The sequence below is a fragment of the Acomys russatus genome, chromosome 25 (assembly GCF_903995435.1).
Source record: "Acomys russatus chromosome 25, mAcoRus1.1, whole genome shotgun sequence".
Taxonomy (NCBI): Eukaryota; Metazoa; Chordata; class Mammalia; order Rodentia; family Muridae; genus Acomys; species Acomys russatus.
The window spans coordinates 33,072,988-33,090,262 of NC_067161.1; the positions used below are offsets into that span (position 1 = coordinate 33,072,988).

The 17,275-nt window shown below is 44.0% G+C and overlaps 1 protein-coding gene across 1 annotated transcript; it reads right to left on the reverse strand.

The window, feature by feature from the left end:
• Nucleotides 1-1,520: 1,520 nt before the first annotated feature.
• Ube2b (ubiquitin conjugating enzyme E2 B) lies at nucleotides 1,521-17,275 on the reverse strand. Its single transcript, XM_051167310.1, has 6 exons — nucleotides 16,955-17,275; nucleotides 14,654-14,734; nucleotides 11,775-11,800; nucleotides 8,391-8,480; nucleotides 5,094-5,182; nucleotides 1,521-3,143 (listed from the first exon to the last, which is right to left on the reverse strand). The coding sequence occupies exons 1-6, from the start codon at nucleotides 16,996-16,998 to the stop codon at nucleotides 3,015-3,017; spliced, it is 459 nt and encodes a 152-aa protein (XP_051023267.1). The 5' UTR covers nucleotides 16,999-17,275; the 3' UTR covers nucleotides 1,521-3,014.

The window sequence follows — 17,275 nt, forward strand, 5'->3', positions numbered from 1 at the left end:
AATCCTCCTGTCTTGGCCTCCCAAATGCTGAGATACAGGTATGAACCACACATCTGCATTATTATGCCAGTGTTCTTTTAAGATCTTTTTAAGATGTGAGTGTCTGTGTCCCTGAGAGCTGGAGTTACAGGTAGTTGAGTGCTACCTAGCATGGGTGCTGGGAACTGAACTCAGGGCCTCTTCAGTCTGCGATCTTAGCACTGAGCCTTCTCTCCAGTCTCCACTGTCATGTCTACTATTAAGTAGGAGCTGGGAGAAGAGTGCTTATCTCATCCTCACAAGGACCTTAGCTCAGAAAACAATACACTGTAGGGCAGATACTTTTGTTTTCCTGAACACTCTTAGCTTTCTTCATTGCTCTCCACACATGAGTGTTAGATCAGTTCTCAAAGACTTTACATCGACTTTGCGGCTATGTGTATGAGAGTTTATGTTGTGGTTGGAGATCAGAGGATGTCAGCTCTCTTCCCATGGGGTCCCAGGGATCTGACTCTGGACTTGGTGGCTGGCACCTTTACCTGGTCAATCATGTCGGTCAGCCTCTCAAAGTTACATCAGTGCAACTATTTTGTCAAGAGGGCTAGGCTTGAGGAGTTACAGATGGAGGGGAAATGGCTTATTGAGAAATCAGTCCTTTATATCAGAGACCAGGAAGTTTCTATACCCAGGCTTTCTGACTGGGGTTGTGTGTGATGGTAGAAAACCATGACAAAGAAACTTTTTCACTGGATAGTCTCTGTATAACTCTTCATCAAATAAAGCACTTCTTCAAAAGTAAAATCCCCCCTCCCCCCAAAAAAATTCCCCTTAATAGTCCTTAATGGTTCAGACTACTCCAAGAGCCAGCTTGTTTCCTCACCGGCTGACCTGAGACACCCCATCTCTCTAGTTTCCTGATCTGTAGTATGACAGTGCCCGGCTTTAGCCGAGAACAGTGCCCAGGCCCTGCTACGGAGGAAGCACATGAGCACATGTAAACCCTATGCAAATCCACCTCAATACCTAGCTTCTGGCCATACAAATGTTATCTTGAGTAAAAATGAACATTTTTCTATGGTAACATCAGTTAAAGATTCAGATCTGGTACTCTGCCAAAGACAAAACAGGAACAACTGAGAACCTTACTTACATGGGCCAGATAGATACCAGGTGTATGTACTGAGCAGCTGGGCTCAACACCTGGTATCACGCCCTTTACTGTTTACCAAGCCAAGTATTTGAAACATTTGTTTTCAACTGGGTGAGGAAAATGGTTAAGAACAAATATGGTGCTGACATATCTAGGACAATGTTTAGCCAAACAGCAGAGCCCCTCGCAGGTATTGCTTATCTACTGTCCAGGTTGCAGGAGAGAGAGACTTTTAGAGCTACACGGCAGAGCCATCATCACACACGGGTCCCACTATGTACCCCAAATGGCCTGGAACTCAAAAACCACAATACTCTCCAGTCTCCCCAGGTGAGCAGGTCACGTGCCAACACCCTCAGCTTAACTGGATGTGTTCATTGTACCTTAATTATGTACATGTCTGTGTATCTGAGTGCCAGTATCTGAGCTAGTCAGCTTTGGATCCTCCCAGAGCTGGCAGCTGTCTGAAGTGGGCTCTGGGAACCACGCTTGGTTCCTGCACAAACAGTACACGCTATTAACCAATGAACCATCTCTTTGGAACCTCAGGGTAAAAACTTCTAAAGGGAAGTATCAGTTCTTATCCATCCCAGTTTTAAACTTTGCTCGTAAACAGAAGCCACGGCCACTCTGCAACCCAATCTTCCAACAGAGAGGCTACCAGAGCACATCTCCAGGAGACTGGTATGGATGACAAGAAACTCAGGCTCACTCACTGCAACAGCTGTTTCAACTACTAGAGAGACTACACAAGTGGTTCAACAGAATTTACTTGTATATTTTCCATTTTCTATACTATTTGAAGGCATAAGATAGCTTTGTATTAGCTTTCTACAATACTGTGTTTTAAATCTATCCAGTAAACTAGGATGCAGTACAACTTGTATACAACTGAGGGTGAGAAGCAACTCAGGCCCTGGTGCTCGACAGTTCCAGAAGAAACAGGTAGCGCGCAGCTGCATTAAAAGGTAGTTTGCAAATATTCAAGTTACACCAAGATTCCTTCCAAATCTCTGTCTTGTTCAAACCAACGCAACCAGCCATTGCTAATACTGCGGCGTGGCGTTTGGTAAGTGGTGATGGTTTTACTTTCTTCTTAATCAAAAGCCTGTGAAGGTGCTGCCACACAGCAGAGTGAGTCAACTCTGCTTGTGGTGGAGGTGCCAATTGTGAAGTCACAATAGGTACAGTTTAACATGAGAAATGCACGTTAACAAGTGGCCCAAATACAGAGCTGGGCAGACTCAGACCAGGATGTCTATAAATTACTCAACTGAACTAACATAAGTACATTCAAAATAAAGCCGGAGATCAGAATTGGTTTTAGATTCAAATTTACAGACTTTCTTGATAAAACAGAAGTGTGATCTTCTGCAGTTGGAAATGAGGCTCTCACCTGGTGGAGAGCTAGAGACTTCACAGTCCCTCCTGCACAGGTAAGGAAATAAGTGACAAAGTCTCTTGCACTGAAGTTATGTATTTTAACAGCTTTACATGTAATATTCATATATAAAAAACTTTAAGTGTTTTTCTCCAATTTAAAAATCTAAAGAATTCAAAAATAAGGCATTCAATATTTGAAAAAAGTACAGATTTACAAAATGTGTATATTCTGTCATGAAAACTCCACACCAACATTATACACTTGGAAAAAAATACAAACAGGATATATTACAAATTTATGCAGCAATAACTTAGTTCACACCATGCAATAAAAAGTACATTAATCAAGATACACAAGCTTTTGTAGGTTCTAAACTGAAGGACTTTTTCTTTTCTCTCTGCAGAATCCTTAAAACCCGTGGCACTTAAAACTTGCTAGCCTTTCTACTGGGAGGTAAATTATACACAACAACGATGAAAAGATGAACAGACCGGGTGTCTATTATGAATCATTCCAGCTTTGCTCAACAATGGCCGAGACTCTCTTCTCATACTCCCGCTTGTTTTCCTGATAAAGCTGTGCTGCTTGGCTATTAGCTGGGCTGTTTGGATTCGGTTCATCCAACAGAGACTATGAGAACGAGAGAGAGGGAAATGCTTTTCAGTTGTGTGTCATATTAACAGGGCCCAGATGAGGACTGAAAAACACAACAGAATCACCTGAAGTTCCTAATGTCATCTTTTAAGTATTAAGCCTTCAAAAATAAGTGTGAGACAAGTTTCTGCTGCTAAAGAACACAAGGTTTCAAAACAATTCCCAGTTGCCTTGAGACTTCCAATTTCAAGAAATCAGCCAAGAATATTAGCATATTAGAATTTCCAAACCATGAAATAAGCAGCTTATTTTGGTTAAAGTATAACACCTGTAAATACCTTAGTAACTGTTAATTAATTCCACATATTTTATTTTATAATTTTCGAGATGGTTTCTCTGTGTAGCGCTGGCTGTTCTGAAACTCACTTTGTAGACCAGGCTGGCCTCGAACTCAAGAGATCCACCTGCCTCTGCCTCCCTAGTGCTGGAATTAAAGGTGTGCCACCATGCCCGGGACTCCACTACTGTCTTTTTTTTTTTTTTTTTTTTTTTTGGTGCTCAGGTCTTGGACATCCTAGGTTAAGTGCTCTAACACTGACCACACCCCCAGGTCTACATCATATTATTGTGATTGCTCAGCAAGTCTATAGGCAAATTGGGGGACAAACTTTGCTCCTCTGATAAATAAAACACGTACGTTTAGCAGGAAAGGAATGAAATAGTAAAGTTATAAAATAACCCGAGTGGGAAGGGAAAACAGAGTAACCAGCAAGCTAAGGGTAATGATTGACTATACCTTTATATACGTGGAACATGGGAACAGAAATAGACTATGGTGTGCGTGCGTAAAGTTGAAGGTTGCAGACACACAGGGATGGGACAGATAGGTAGTGGGAATCAGATAGGTGTAAGGTTCTATGATCATGGCAGACCCCACAGATGAGCAGAACAACAGTAGGGCAAAGACTCACAATGATGGAACAAAATACAAAATTTAGCCCCCTCTCAAATCAGCACAGCTACAATAGCCTCCCCAGACTCAAAGAGAAACAGCTACTGCTCCTCTTTTTAAAAACACGTTCTTGGGCTGGAAAGATGGCTCAGAGGTTAATAGCACTGGCTGCTCTTCCAGAGATCCAGAGTTCAATTCCCAGCAACCATATGGTGGCCAATACATCCATAATGTGATCTGATGCCCTCTTCTGACCTGCGGTGTACATGCAGGCCGAGCACTGTATGTATAGAAAGAAAGCTGGGTAGTGCTAACGCACGCCTTTAATCCCAGTACTCAGGAGGCAGAGGCAGGTGGATCTCTGTGAGTTTGAGGCCAGCCTGGTCTATACAGCGAATCCAGGACAGCCAGGGATACACAGAGAAACCCTGTCTTGAAAACAAAAGAAAAACAAAAATCAACCAACCAACCAAAAAACCCACAAAAAAATCCAAGAAAAAAAAACCCCAAATCCCCAGACTTCCTTGAATGGGACAGCACAGGTAAATGTGTAGCAGGTGTTTGGGCAACAAGTTGTGATTAGGCATGGTGGCACACACCTGTACTTGGGAAGAGGCAGGAGGATTATGTCTTCCGTGGGTCAGCCTAGGCAACAAGAGGACCCCAAAGAAACCAGGTTGTGGGGCTAGAGAGATGGCATAGTGGTTACCACCTGCTCTTCCAGAGGTCCCGAGTTCAATTCCCGGCAACCACATGGTGGCTCACAACCATCTGTCATGAGATGTGACGCCCCCTTTTGCAGATAAAGCACTCATATGCAATAAATAAAATAACTCTTAAAAACAAAACAAAAGCAGATTTTGGATTAGATCTCATGTCAACAAATGTGCAGCACATCTGTTGGGGTCCTGTCTGAGTGCCTCACTAGTTACTGGGCCCTGGCAGGCAGTGTGCTTACCTGGCTTTACACTGTTCTAAGTAACTCGATGTCCACAGAGCATGCGGAAGCTGCGACGCACCCCACACAAACTTACCTGAATTGAAGTTAAGATGGAGGAGACATCGTATGTGGGACTCCATCGATTCTGCAGGATATCTAAGCAGATGCTGCCATCAGCATACACTGTGAAAAGAGCGCTCAGGTTAGTTACAAGCAGCTCACACCCCACAGAAAGAACTCTTCAGAACACACACGACACATGACCAAGCCACAGTTCTGAACCTCAGGCAGTGACTAACCGCATCCTCTCAAGAGGGAAACTTGTGCCGCCTAGCCAGGTGGCGCACACCTTTTGTTCCAGCGCTCAGGGAGGCAGAGTGATCCTATTGAGTTCCAGGCCAGCCTGGTTTACAAAGCAAGTCCAGGACAGCCAGGACTACACAGAGAAACCCTGTTTTGAAAAATAAAAACAAACAAAAAAACCCTCACTCCTTGAGATGATTCTCAGGAGATTACCATGAATACATACAAAGATGTATTTGTGGGATGTTCACAATTATTTATGAGAAAAAAACAAAACAAACAAAACAACCCAGTAAACTCCCTTGTGGTCCAAAAAAGATCTGGCTAAATAATGGTGCTCATACCTGGAGGTCCAGCTCAGCGGTGGAGCATTTACAGCCATAGACACAGTCTTAGGTTAGGCTCCCAACATAGTAAATAATGACACATTCAATGAATATTACTAGTGCAAATCATTAAAAATGCCATCTACCTAGTGTGCTTGCCATGAAAACAAGGAATTTTTGTTCGCAGACAGGTTCTTACTATGTAGCCCTGGCTGGCCTGGAACTCAAGAGATTGGCCTGAAAAAAAGCTTAAAACCTACATCTAGTAGTTACATATTTTGATTTCTAAAAAGTGTATCAATACCTTCACTTTGACTAAATGAGGTCACAAATATTTGTAAAGTTAATAAAAAGGCAGGAAGTTAACATACACCAAGAAGCTTGGCAAATATTGCCAATGTGTGGGCCCTGGTTCCTTTGGAAGTCTCACATAGCCTAGGACAGCAGTGAGCGCTGAGCTTCCTGCTTCTACCTCACAAGTGTTAGGATTATGGGCATATTCCACTTCTCCTGACAATGCCAAGCTGAAAAACCTGACAACCAGAATATTCTCCACAGCAACAGGACTGAGGAGAGACAGAGAGAGTGTGAGTGTGTGTGTGTGAGTGTGTGTGTGTGTGTGTGTGTGTGTGTGTGTGTGTGTTTAAATCCTGCCTTTCCTCAGGGCTCCATCCTAAGGTTTCTCTTCTTCCCACTCCAATTATTTGCTTCTAGGCAATTGTATCTGCCCTCCTGGTCGCATGTGTTCTCTGTGCACAGCACTGCTAACAACCAATCTCGGCTTAGATCTTTCAGTTAGATCTTTCGGTCTGAGAGTGTTAAGTCAGGCACTTTTCATCTTCCCTACAGACCACTTCCCCTAAACATTTGATAATTTTAAAGCTTTTAACTAGTTTTGATTTTTTGAGATGCCAAAAGGAAACTTGGATCCAAATGTCCATGAATTGATCAACAGGTAAACAGAATATTACTCAAGGGCTGGAGAGATGGCTCAGAGGCTAAGAGCACTGCTTGCTCTTCCAAAGGTGCTGAGTTCAATTCCCAGCAACCACATGTCGACTCACAACCATCTACACTGGGATGTGGTGCCCTCTTCTGGTTTGTAGACAGAACACTGTATACATAATATATAAATCTTAAAAAATAAATTATTTAAGCAATAGAGACAAAGTATAGCTACAGCAATCACAACAGATAAACTGAAGGGTTATGTACGTGAAAAGTCAGTTAAGGGCTGTGTGTTCTAAGAATCCATTAAGCATTCAGACTGGCTGTGTGGTGGTGGCAAAGCCTTTAATCCCAATACTTGGGAGGTAGAGGCAGGCAGATCTCTGTGCGTTTGAGGCCAGCGTGCTCTACAAAGTGAGTCCAGGACAGAGAGGGCTGTTACACAGAGAAACTTTTCTTGAAAAACCAAAAACCCAAAACCTACCAACCAACCAACCAAAAAAAATCCAAAGCATTCAGACTATTTGTAGCTCACAAGAGAACAGGAAACTGGCCATTTAAATTAGTTTTATTGTGTCTGTGACTGCACCGAAACTTCGCTGAGCTGTGTGATGCAGCGGTGGTGCGCGCCTTCAATCCCAGGCCTGGGGAGGCAGAGGCAGGTGGATATCTGAGTCCATGACCTGCCAGGTCTATAAAACATTCCAGGAGAGCAAAGGCTAAATAGAGAAAGCCTGTCTTGAAAAACGAAATAAATACATAAAAAATTAAAACAGATAAAAACAAACAAGGAGAATGTACACACGCTATGTGTGTGTGTGTGTATGTCATCCCTGGACTTGGGATGTAGCTCAGTTTGTAGAGTGGCCACCTACTGTGTAAACTTGGATTGATCCCCAGCACCACATAAATTGGCCATGGCAGCACCTGCACTCTGGGGATGATCCTGAGTTCAAAATTACCCTTGAACACATGTCAATCTGAAGGTCAGCATGGCTATAAGATCCCATCATTTATCTTTTCACTCATGTGACTATGCACACATGTGTATGTGTGCTCAAGTAATACATTAGGAGGTCAGAGGACAACCTGCAGGAATTGGTTCTACCACGGGAGTCCTGGGGACTGGACTCAGGCTCAGACTTGGTGGCAAGATACCTTTTACCTACTGAGCCGTTTTGTTTTGCTTTGGGAGACAGGGTCTCATGAAGTTCAGGCTGGCTTTAAAGTTGCTAAAGCAGCTGAGAAAGATCCTGAATTCTTGACCACCTATGCACAGGTTTGAATACGTATTTATATGTGTTTAAGATTTGATTATTTATACAGTGTTCTGCCCACATGTGCAATCTCATTATAGATGGTTGTGAGGCACCATGTGGTTGCTGGGAATTGAATTCAGGATCTTTGGGACTGTGTTCTTAACCTCTGAGCCATATCTCTAGCCCCGAATGTGTCGTTTTTAAAAGCCAAACTTCCTCTCTGTAGCCTTGGCTGTCCTGGAACTCAGAGATCTGCCTACCTTTGCCTCCTGAGTGCCAGGATGAAAGGCGTGCACTACCATCACCCAGCTGAAATTTCTGGTTTTTAAGAAAATAAATGTTTATCACTTTTAATTCAGATGTTATTAAAATTACTTTCCTTCACACATGGAACCTTGTTAAGATTCTAACAATGAAACCGGAACTAACATGGGCACGGAGGTAGTATTTGAAGACGAGCCCTAACAGGAAGAATAAGCTATACTCAAGTGGAAAGAACAAACCCTCCCACCCCCTCGTCCTATCACTGACAAAATCGAAGAAGCTGCTACTCACCATTTGGATGAAACATTTTGGATAAAAACCTAACGGTTGGTGGTTTATTTGGATATTCTTCAGAAAATTCTATTACTAGTTTAAAAGTACCTAGATAGAAAACAAAGCAAAGCACAGTAAAGACAAACATTACTCTTAAGTATCTTCATCAATTCTACTTTGCACAAGCACACCACCAGCCTGAGAACTCTGGTTTAGCATGTAAACATCTAACACACTTAGTGTTAGATGTGAACAAGCAATGCTCGCAAGGGCTCAGAGACAAGCACCTTCAAGGGGCACTGAACTAGTGTGGTGTTAACCTTTGCAAGTGGGCAACATACCATAGGTGTGTGTGTGTGTGTGTATGAAGGTCAGAGGTCAATTTATTCTGAAGTTAGTTCTTTCCTCCCACCTTTACCTGAAAAGGTCTGGGAAGCAAACTCGGGTTGTCAGGGCTTGTGGGGTAAGCTCCTAAGCTCTCTGAGCCATCTCACCAGTTTCAACTGTCATATTTGTGGAAGGCAACTGGGCCCTAGCTATTAAAAATTTAAAAATTTTTACGGAACTAGAAAGTTTTTACAGCGTGAAAGGAGTGTACCAAAGGATTCTGAGAATGGACTACCACCTGGCAAAGGACAACCTAAGCCTGGGTGCTGATGGGACAAGGCAGCTCTGTCTCTCATTTGAACATGCTAAGAACCAGTTATATCGTTCACATCTTCACTTGTCATAGATATGGAACACAATCTCCAGTTCATTACTTTTTGTGGCTGCTGTTGGTTGGGAATCTGGAGTTAGAAGCCAAAGATATAAGCCAAACAAAGCTAAGTCACACTTCATATCTGCATACGTTCACTAAAGGTACCGGAGACAGCTGGTGACGCTGGCCTTACCTGTGCTGAGGATAAAGGACAGCAGCCTCACGTACGCCTCAAGCATACGCTCTTTGCTGAATCTACACCTCCAGCCCTACATGCTTCAGGTTGACAGTCTCAAGTTTGCAATTATAAAACAGCTGGATTATATACACATACAGTTTCAAGCAAAAGCATGGGATAGTCTTAAGCTTTTGGACTCAGGACCACTTAGCAGAATTAGTCCCACTATGGGCAAGAAGTGGACTCATGAAACTGAGAGGTGTACATAACAGTGTACACTATGATACCTTACCACGGCAACAGACACACGAACCAGATGGTATCAATGGCCGAAAGATTAGAAAACAATTTCTGATCTTCAAAACATAATTTTTTAAAACAGTGTTTAATTAAAATAATGGCTACAAAAGTCTCTGAGATTTACATAGCTAGCTCTTGTGTTTCAATATAGGCTGGCGGCAGTAAGCCACTGGAGATGGTGCTTGTACCAGAAATTGTGATCTGACGTGGCTCAGTGATAGAACACTTGCCTAGTGAGCGGGCAAAAAGCCTGGGTGGGAAGCATGGGAAAAATTGTAACCTTAGCTACTCAGGCAGCTGAGTCAAGAGGACCTCAAGTTCTAGGCCAACCTGAGCAACTCTGTAGGACCTTGTCTCAAAATAAAGTAGAAACGGGTTGGGGCAATGTCAGCTCAGTGGAGTGCTAGCCTGGTTCACCTGGAGTCATTGTCCAGTTGTCAAAACAAGACTAACTGATAAAAACCCTAGAATTCGTCAAAAAGTAACACTGAGCCTTACTACAAACTAAGTAACCTAAATAATATACACTTAAGAGACATGCTAAATAACACACTTGAAGACTTGGTAGCGATAAGCATACCACTATTCTGCATTTTCACAGTTCTTCATGCTTGGTTTAGAGACAACAGCTGGGCTCTCTTATCTACATGCAATCTGCCACAATATGTTGTTTGGTTGAAGTACAGTACATGAAGAAAATCTGTCCTCACACAATATGTAACTGAAAAGAATTTTCATAGCTCTTTCGGATAATTAGATTGGTTTGATATTGCAGACTTTTTTTTTTTAAAGGTTTGTTGCAATGGACCATAAAACAAAACAAAAAACCCAATAAACTTTCTGTACTCAATTACATTATACTCTGTTGTACTTTTTCGGGGTTTTTTTTTTTTTTTTTTTTTTTTTTTGCCATTTTTTGATAATGTTAGAGATCAAACTCAAGGCCATGCCAGGCATACACTCTATCACCCAGCTACCTATGTAGGCCATTAGTCATTCCTTAAAGTGACCATGTTCCATGAAAAAAATAGCACCCACCCGAAGCTCTGACTGACGGAGCTGCCCATCTGATGTTCCTTCATCATGCGGAGTCTTACAGAACAGACCAAGAGGTCCCCATAACAACACAAGCAATTCCAAACATCACCAAGCCATTTCTTTTCTTTTCTTTTCGAGTAGGGGTTTCTCTGTGTAGCACTGGCTGTCTTGGAACACTCTGTGTAGACCAGGCTGGCCTCGAAGGAGATATGCCTGCCTCTGCCTCCCAAGGGCTAGAATTAAAGGAGCATGGCACCGCGCCCGGCTTCACTAAGCCATTTTAACAAGCAAAGAACACAGCAACTGTCAGTACAGAGCAGGCCCAGTCTCAGCTACAGAGAGATCCAGCTCAAACATACAGATGCTAGATTATCCTCCAGCACTTTTGTCTAGGACCATGTCCAGATCAGCTGTATTATTATTCACCAACAGGTACTTAGTCTGGAGTCCAAGTGCAGTACCACTGCTTCTCAGCCTCTCAGGTGATCCCCTCACAAATAGTTCAGTGATTATTCTTGTCAAATACGTTGAACAGATGACTTCTCAAGTCTTTTGATAATTATAGCAAAGCTGTTTAATTTTTAAAAATCCACTATAATTAGGGAAAATCTTTAAGTACCTGTTTAAAATCAATTTAATAAACTTAACTGTGATTACAGATTAAAACCATTCTCCCATTTTCCTGGCTCCTGTTGCATATACCCAACCTGAAATGCTAATGTGCAGATGCTTCTGGGCGTGATATGCTAAGCAGTGAAGCTATGGACTCGGGCACCTGGGTGCTTGCCTAGAAGACATGTGCTTGGGCTTGATCCCTAGCACTAGGGGAAAAAAGAGAAAAAGAAAAGAAAAAACTTATCACAAGACCCTTATCAATGCAGATAATGAAATAGGAAAGTGTAATTACCCTCTTGGTAATATAAACTATACTCTTAACACAGACCTACTACTTTTATCTACAACTCTATAGGCAAACCATATCACAGAGGAAAACTGGTGGCAGAGGTATCCAAGATAATCTATTAAAAAGAAATGATTCTCAAAAACTGTAACTTTTCATTTGCTAGTTTAGTATCCACAGGCTTTATTAAGCACACAACCTATTAGCAAATAGCTGTGCTGGTATTTCAATCTCTGACCTAAAAGCACCCTTTTAATATATAGGAAATAATTAAAAATTACTCACCATCTTCAAAGGGTGTCCCTTCTGGTCTGAAAACAAAAAGACTTCTGATTAAAGGAAGTTTTTTATTCTGCCTTTTCTGTTTTCAAGGAGGGAAAGGACAAACTGGGGAACCAGGAAGGACTGCACTCATCCCACCGCCCTGAGAGCTGTACCACCACTGCTTAGGCTTCTTACCCAGGGAGCAGGAGTGACTGCCCTCCATCCCCAAACAGGGTCTCTCTGTGTAGTGTTGGCTGTCCTGGACTCACTTTGTAGACCAGGCTGTCCTGGAACTCACAGAAAGAGCTGCCTGCTTCTGCCTGAGTGCTGGGATTATAGGTGTGCGACAGCTACCACACCTGGCTCCAGAAATGTCTTTCAATGCTCAAGTTTTTAAATTTTTAAATTTTTTTTGGAGACAGGGTTTCTCTGTGTAGCCTCGACTATCCTGGACTCACTTTGTAGACCAGGCTGGTGTCGAACTCAGCGATCTGCCTGCCTCTGCCTCCGGAGTGCTGGGATTAAAGGCGTGCACTACCACACCTGGCAAGTTTTTTGTTTTTGTTTTTTTGTTTGTTTTTGATTTTTTTAAAAGGACAGTTTTACTCCACTTATTAATTTTGTTGGGGGGGAAAAAAAAGATACAGTACAGCCAAGTGAGGTGGCGCACGCCTCTAATCCCAGCACTGGAAAGGCAGAGGCAGGTGGATCTTGTTTGAGGCCAGCCTGGGCTACAGAGTTAGTTCCAGGACAGCCAGAGCTACACAGAGAAAACGTCTTGAAAAACCAAAACAAGAACAAAAACACTCAACTCAGCAACCCCCCCAAAGGAAAAAAATGCCAAACCAATAACTACCCAACCAAAAAAACCAATACAAGTAGGCATAGTGCCACATACTTGCAATCCCAGACACTCAGGAGGCAGAAACAGGAGGATGCCAGATATTGAGGACTGCCTAGTATGAAGCTGGCCTGAGCAACTTGGCAAGACCGGCTCAAAACTAGAATTTTAAAAAGGATGGTACAACATACAGACACAGGAAATAAATGGGGATCAGCCCAGGCTTGCCTAACCCTGCAGCAATCCTCCAACCTCAGACCCTGAGTGCTATGACTTATTAAGTGTGAGCCAGTATACCTAACTATTTTGATTTTCTTGAGACAAAGTCTTGCTAATTTGCTTCTATTTTGTGATCCTTCTGCCTTGGCCTTCCAGGGGTTATGATTACAGTTGACTGGAGCCAGGACTTCAAGAACACTAGGCAAGCACTGCACCAACTGACATTCGCAGTCCCCCACTTGTTTTTTGTTTTTGTATTTTTCTGAGACAGGGTTTCTCTGTGTACCCTTGGCTGTCCTAGACTTGCTTTGTAGACCAGGTTGGCCCTGAACTCACAACAATTCGCTTGCCTCTGCCTCCCGAGGGCTGGGATTAAAGGTGTGCGCCACCACGCCTGGCCTCCACTAGTTTTTAAATACAGCCTCTTGTAAGATGGCTCAGTGAGAGAAAAATAACCTCTTACCCAGCACCCCTGTCAGGCAGCTCGCAACTTTAGAAGATTGAACAGCCACCTCTGGCTTCCATGGGCATCTACTTTTTTGTACACATACCCTGCCAAACCATAGTTTTAAATCAATTACCTGGATTTACCGTTAAGACTATACTATAGCCAGCTGTAGTGGCAAACTCCCACAATACCATATACGGACACACACATATAAGCAAAAATAAAATTTTAAGTTTTAAGTCAAAAGGCTATATAGGTTAGCAGATAGTTCAGCCATGTTATCCCTGAAACAAATGATGAAGATAAGTGATGGAACAGTTGTCACCTTACCTCTACCTTGAGTGTTGTGGGTTACAGGAACCTACCTATACGGTCAGTCAGTCACAGGTGCACACACGTGTGTGCACACACAGACAATAAACAAAAATTTAAGAAGCTATTAAGTATGATATCCCATTGAGTCAAGAGGATCCTAAGTTTGATGACAGTCTGAAAAATTCATGGAGCTCTTTTTGCCTTTTTGTTTTTGTTTTGTTTTGTGTATGGGACAAGGCCTCATTAGGCAGCCTGGACCTTAGCCTCCAAGTGCTGGATGAAAGGGCTGCACCCCAACCCCTGCCAAGAGTCCATCACAATAAAATCTTCAAGAGGCTACGAGTAAAGCCCATTGATGGAGCATTTGCCCACAATGTGGAAGATGCTTTGGTTCAACGCCAGCAACACAAAGTAAAACAACTCTTTGGCTCAGTGCTTCTCAGTGAGATGTGCATGTATGATTCTTAGCTGAAAATCTTGTCACAGCAAAGTTCATTTCAGCATTTCTGGTTCCAAGTGCTTTTACGGATCCAACAGTATGAACATAAACACTTGCATGGCACATTTTACATAAAATAATTTATCTCATCTCCTCTATCACCCATTTAATTTCAAGTATTTTATTTACTTCTTAGTGCTGGCGATCAAGCCCAGGGCCATATGCCTGGCAGGCAAACATTCTGCCACTCAGCTTACTCAGCATTCAAATCCTAGAATCAGTTACGTGGAGTGAGCAGAGCCAGGTACAATGTCATACTCCCATAATCCCAGCTACTCCAGAGGCCCTAAAGCAAGAGGGTCACTTCAGGACAGTTCAAAATCACCCTGGGCAACATTGCAACACCCTGGCTCAGGGAAAAGAAACCAAATTAAACTATATATAACAGTAAGGAGCAAACCAATTTTATGTAACTGTCCCAGACTCAATAAAATGTTTCAAGGGCTGGGTGTACAGCTTAATGGTAGAGTGCTGGTAGGCACATACAAGGCTCTGGGTTCTCGCCATCAGTGGCACCCCCACAAATGGGTTTTGGATCTACTTCAGCCTTTCCCCATAGCGCTTATACTCCAACTCACCCAAAGATAACTGCGTTCCACTGCATGATGTTGTTTTCAGATGGTGCACCACTGACCCCCACAGGCGGGTCCTCTTGCAATCTAGAAATCCAGAGTAGTCATTTTCAAAGTTGAACATAAAGGTCAGTGAGGTCAAATTCTACTGAACCTGCTCCAAGACTGGCTAGACTGACTTGGAGCTGGAATGAGGCACGACTTAAATGGACCAACCTGGCTACTATACTCACTAATGCTACAGGTGAGTTTTAAGTTCAAAGGGCTAGGAGATCACGCCTCTTTAAACAGCAAGATTTAAGATATGGTCTTGAAGAACTTATGTTTCCTGATTGTCCTCTTGACCCACTAAAAGTTTACAATTTCAGCAATAAAAAATACTTTTGGAAAGTAATCCCAGCACTCAGGAGGCAGGGGCCAGCCTGGTAGCCACAGTGAGTTCAATGACAGCCAGGGCTACACAGGAAAAAACCAAAACAACCCACCCCCCAAAAAAACCCCTACAAAACCAAAAACATAATTTAAAAACAAAAAACCTACAACTTTCCTACCTTAATCATGCAAGGTTCCCCAGTCCGAACACAGGCACTGCACAACACAAAAACGTAGGAAATCTCTGTACATGCTAAATGACTAAAAACCATATTCATTCTAACTAGAAAGCAAGTTTTACTTCATGGCCTGTGCTTCAGACAGTGGCTTTCTGATGTAGCCAGAAGCTCCGGCTACTTTGTCAGGACTCTGCTCTCAGGCCAAATCTACCTCAGAGCAGGAGACGTCATAGGAAGCTTCCAACAGACGCCATCCTCAAACGCTTGCAACCCCAGGATCCTCAAAAAAAAAAAAAACAAAACTGAAAGCACCGTGTATTCAATTCAGAATGGAGTACAGAAATTGCAAAAATGAACAAAAAAAAAAAGATAACAATGGATCTGACTGGGAAGTTTTGTTTGAATTTCAGTCATGGAGCTAATCAAATATTTTGACTTCAAGCCTTGGGAAACTTTTGTACCAAAAAGGGCATCTAATTGTCAGATCATTTTAAAAAACAAACAAACAAACAAAAAAACCCAAAAAACCAACAACAACAATAACAAAAAACTGTCCACTATATACACTCAAACAAAATATTTCATTTTCAAGTGGTAAGACACTTGGCAATCAGTCCGCCACATAAAAAGTGCACGGTTTGGTCAATCTCAGGTAGGTTAGGCCACTAAGAGGGTTGAACGGAACTACTTACTGCTTAACTCCCCACTTTTAAGTGGCTAAAAGCATCAACGAATTAAATCAAGTTGTCTAGGGCCCAAGACAATGGCTTCCAAATGCCTCATTCAGGGCTTTATAATGGCGAGGCTGAGAGGTTACTTCCTGAACGCCAAATCTAAGTTTTATATTACAGATTTGTCTCAATCTCAGCAAGTCTGTCCAGGAAAGAAAACTTATGACTATCTGGACCCTGGGTTTTCACATACTGTCTCTGCACTTGTATGTTTCCAAGGAGAGGTAAACAACTGGAAGAGGAGGGAGAGGTCATTTTCTTCCTCTAAGCCCCACATTTCTTAACAAACCCCTATTTTCCAAAAGAAGGCCCAGGTGGAGTATCAGATTAGCTCGAGTCTGACGGACGGCATTTTTCCAGGCCGGGGAGGCTATAGATAGGCCTTTATTCTGCAGCCAGATCGTGGTTCCAGAAGGCACTGGCAGCCCGGGTGGCCAGCTCCGGGCCTAGGTTTCCCGAGCCAGTTCTCAAGGTCCTTCCAGGTGGGCGGGGGCAGAGTCGGGTTTCGGGGGATGGGCTAACCACCTCCCCACCTCGCGCAGCAGACCCCACCCTCATCACTGCAGAAAGGGAAGGGACGTGGGGCAGTGTTCACCCCAATCCCGCTCCAAACAGGAGACCGCGGGGCCCTGTAACAAAGCTGGGCTGGTCCGCCGGGCGAGCCCCGAACCTTAGGCGGAGCTCACTCGCCCCGGCTGGGGAGGGGACGCCGCAGGGTGCAGAGGCGGGAGCTGAGGCGTCCGCATCTGGCCTAGGTGGGCCTCTGGGACACCTAGGCCCAACGATGGCAACCTTCCTACTTTTTTGGGGGGGAGGGCATGAGGCTGTAGTACCGACCATCTTTACTCAGAGGGAGGTACGAGGCGAGGGAATAGGAGCCGCCGGTAAGCCGGGGTTACCGCTGGTCCCGCAGGCCCACAGCCCGCCCCTCAGGGTCACCAAGGGAAGATGTCCCGGATCCCCGCCCTGCAGTCCCATGGCTTAGGGAAGGGGCCGTCGTATTGGGCTAAGAGGGAGGCTCTTACCGCTTGAAATCTCGCATGAGCCTCCTACGGGCCGGGGTCGACATGCTCCGCAGCTGCCCCGCGGTCAGTCTGAAAGAAAAGAGTCCCGTTCGGCCCCCCCACCCCCCGGCGCAGCGGCCGAATCACTGTGGGTCGCCGCCGGCGCCGAGACTGCACAAACAACCCTGCAATGACGTCTCCCTCCGCCGCCTCCAGATCCCTCCGCCCTCCGCCAGTACCACCGCGGGAGGAGGGGGGAGGGGGCGGGGCGAGCGGGCGCGCGCCGCACTGGCCCGCGCAGGAGCCCGGCTTCCGGGTTGGTTTCCTGTAGGGAGCTGTAGA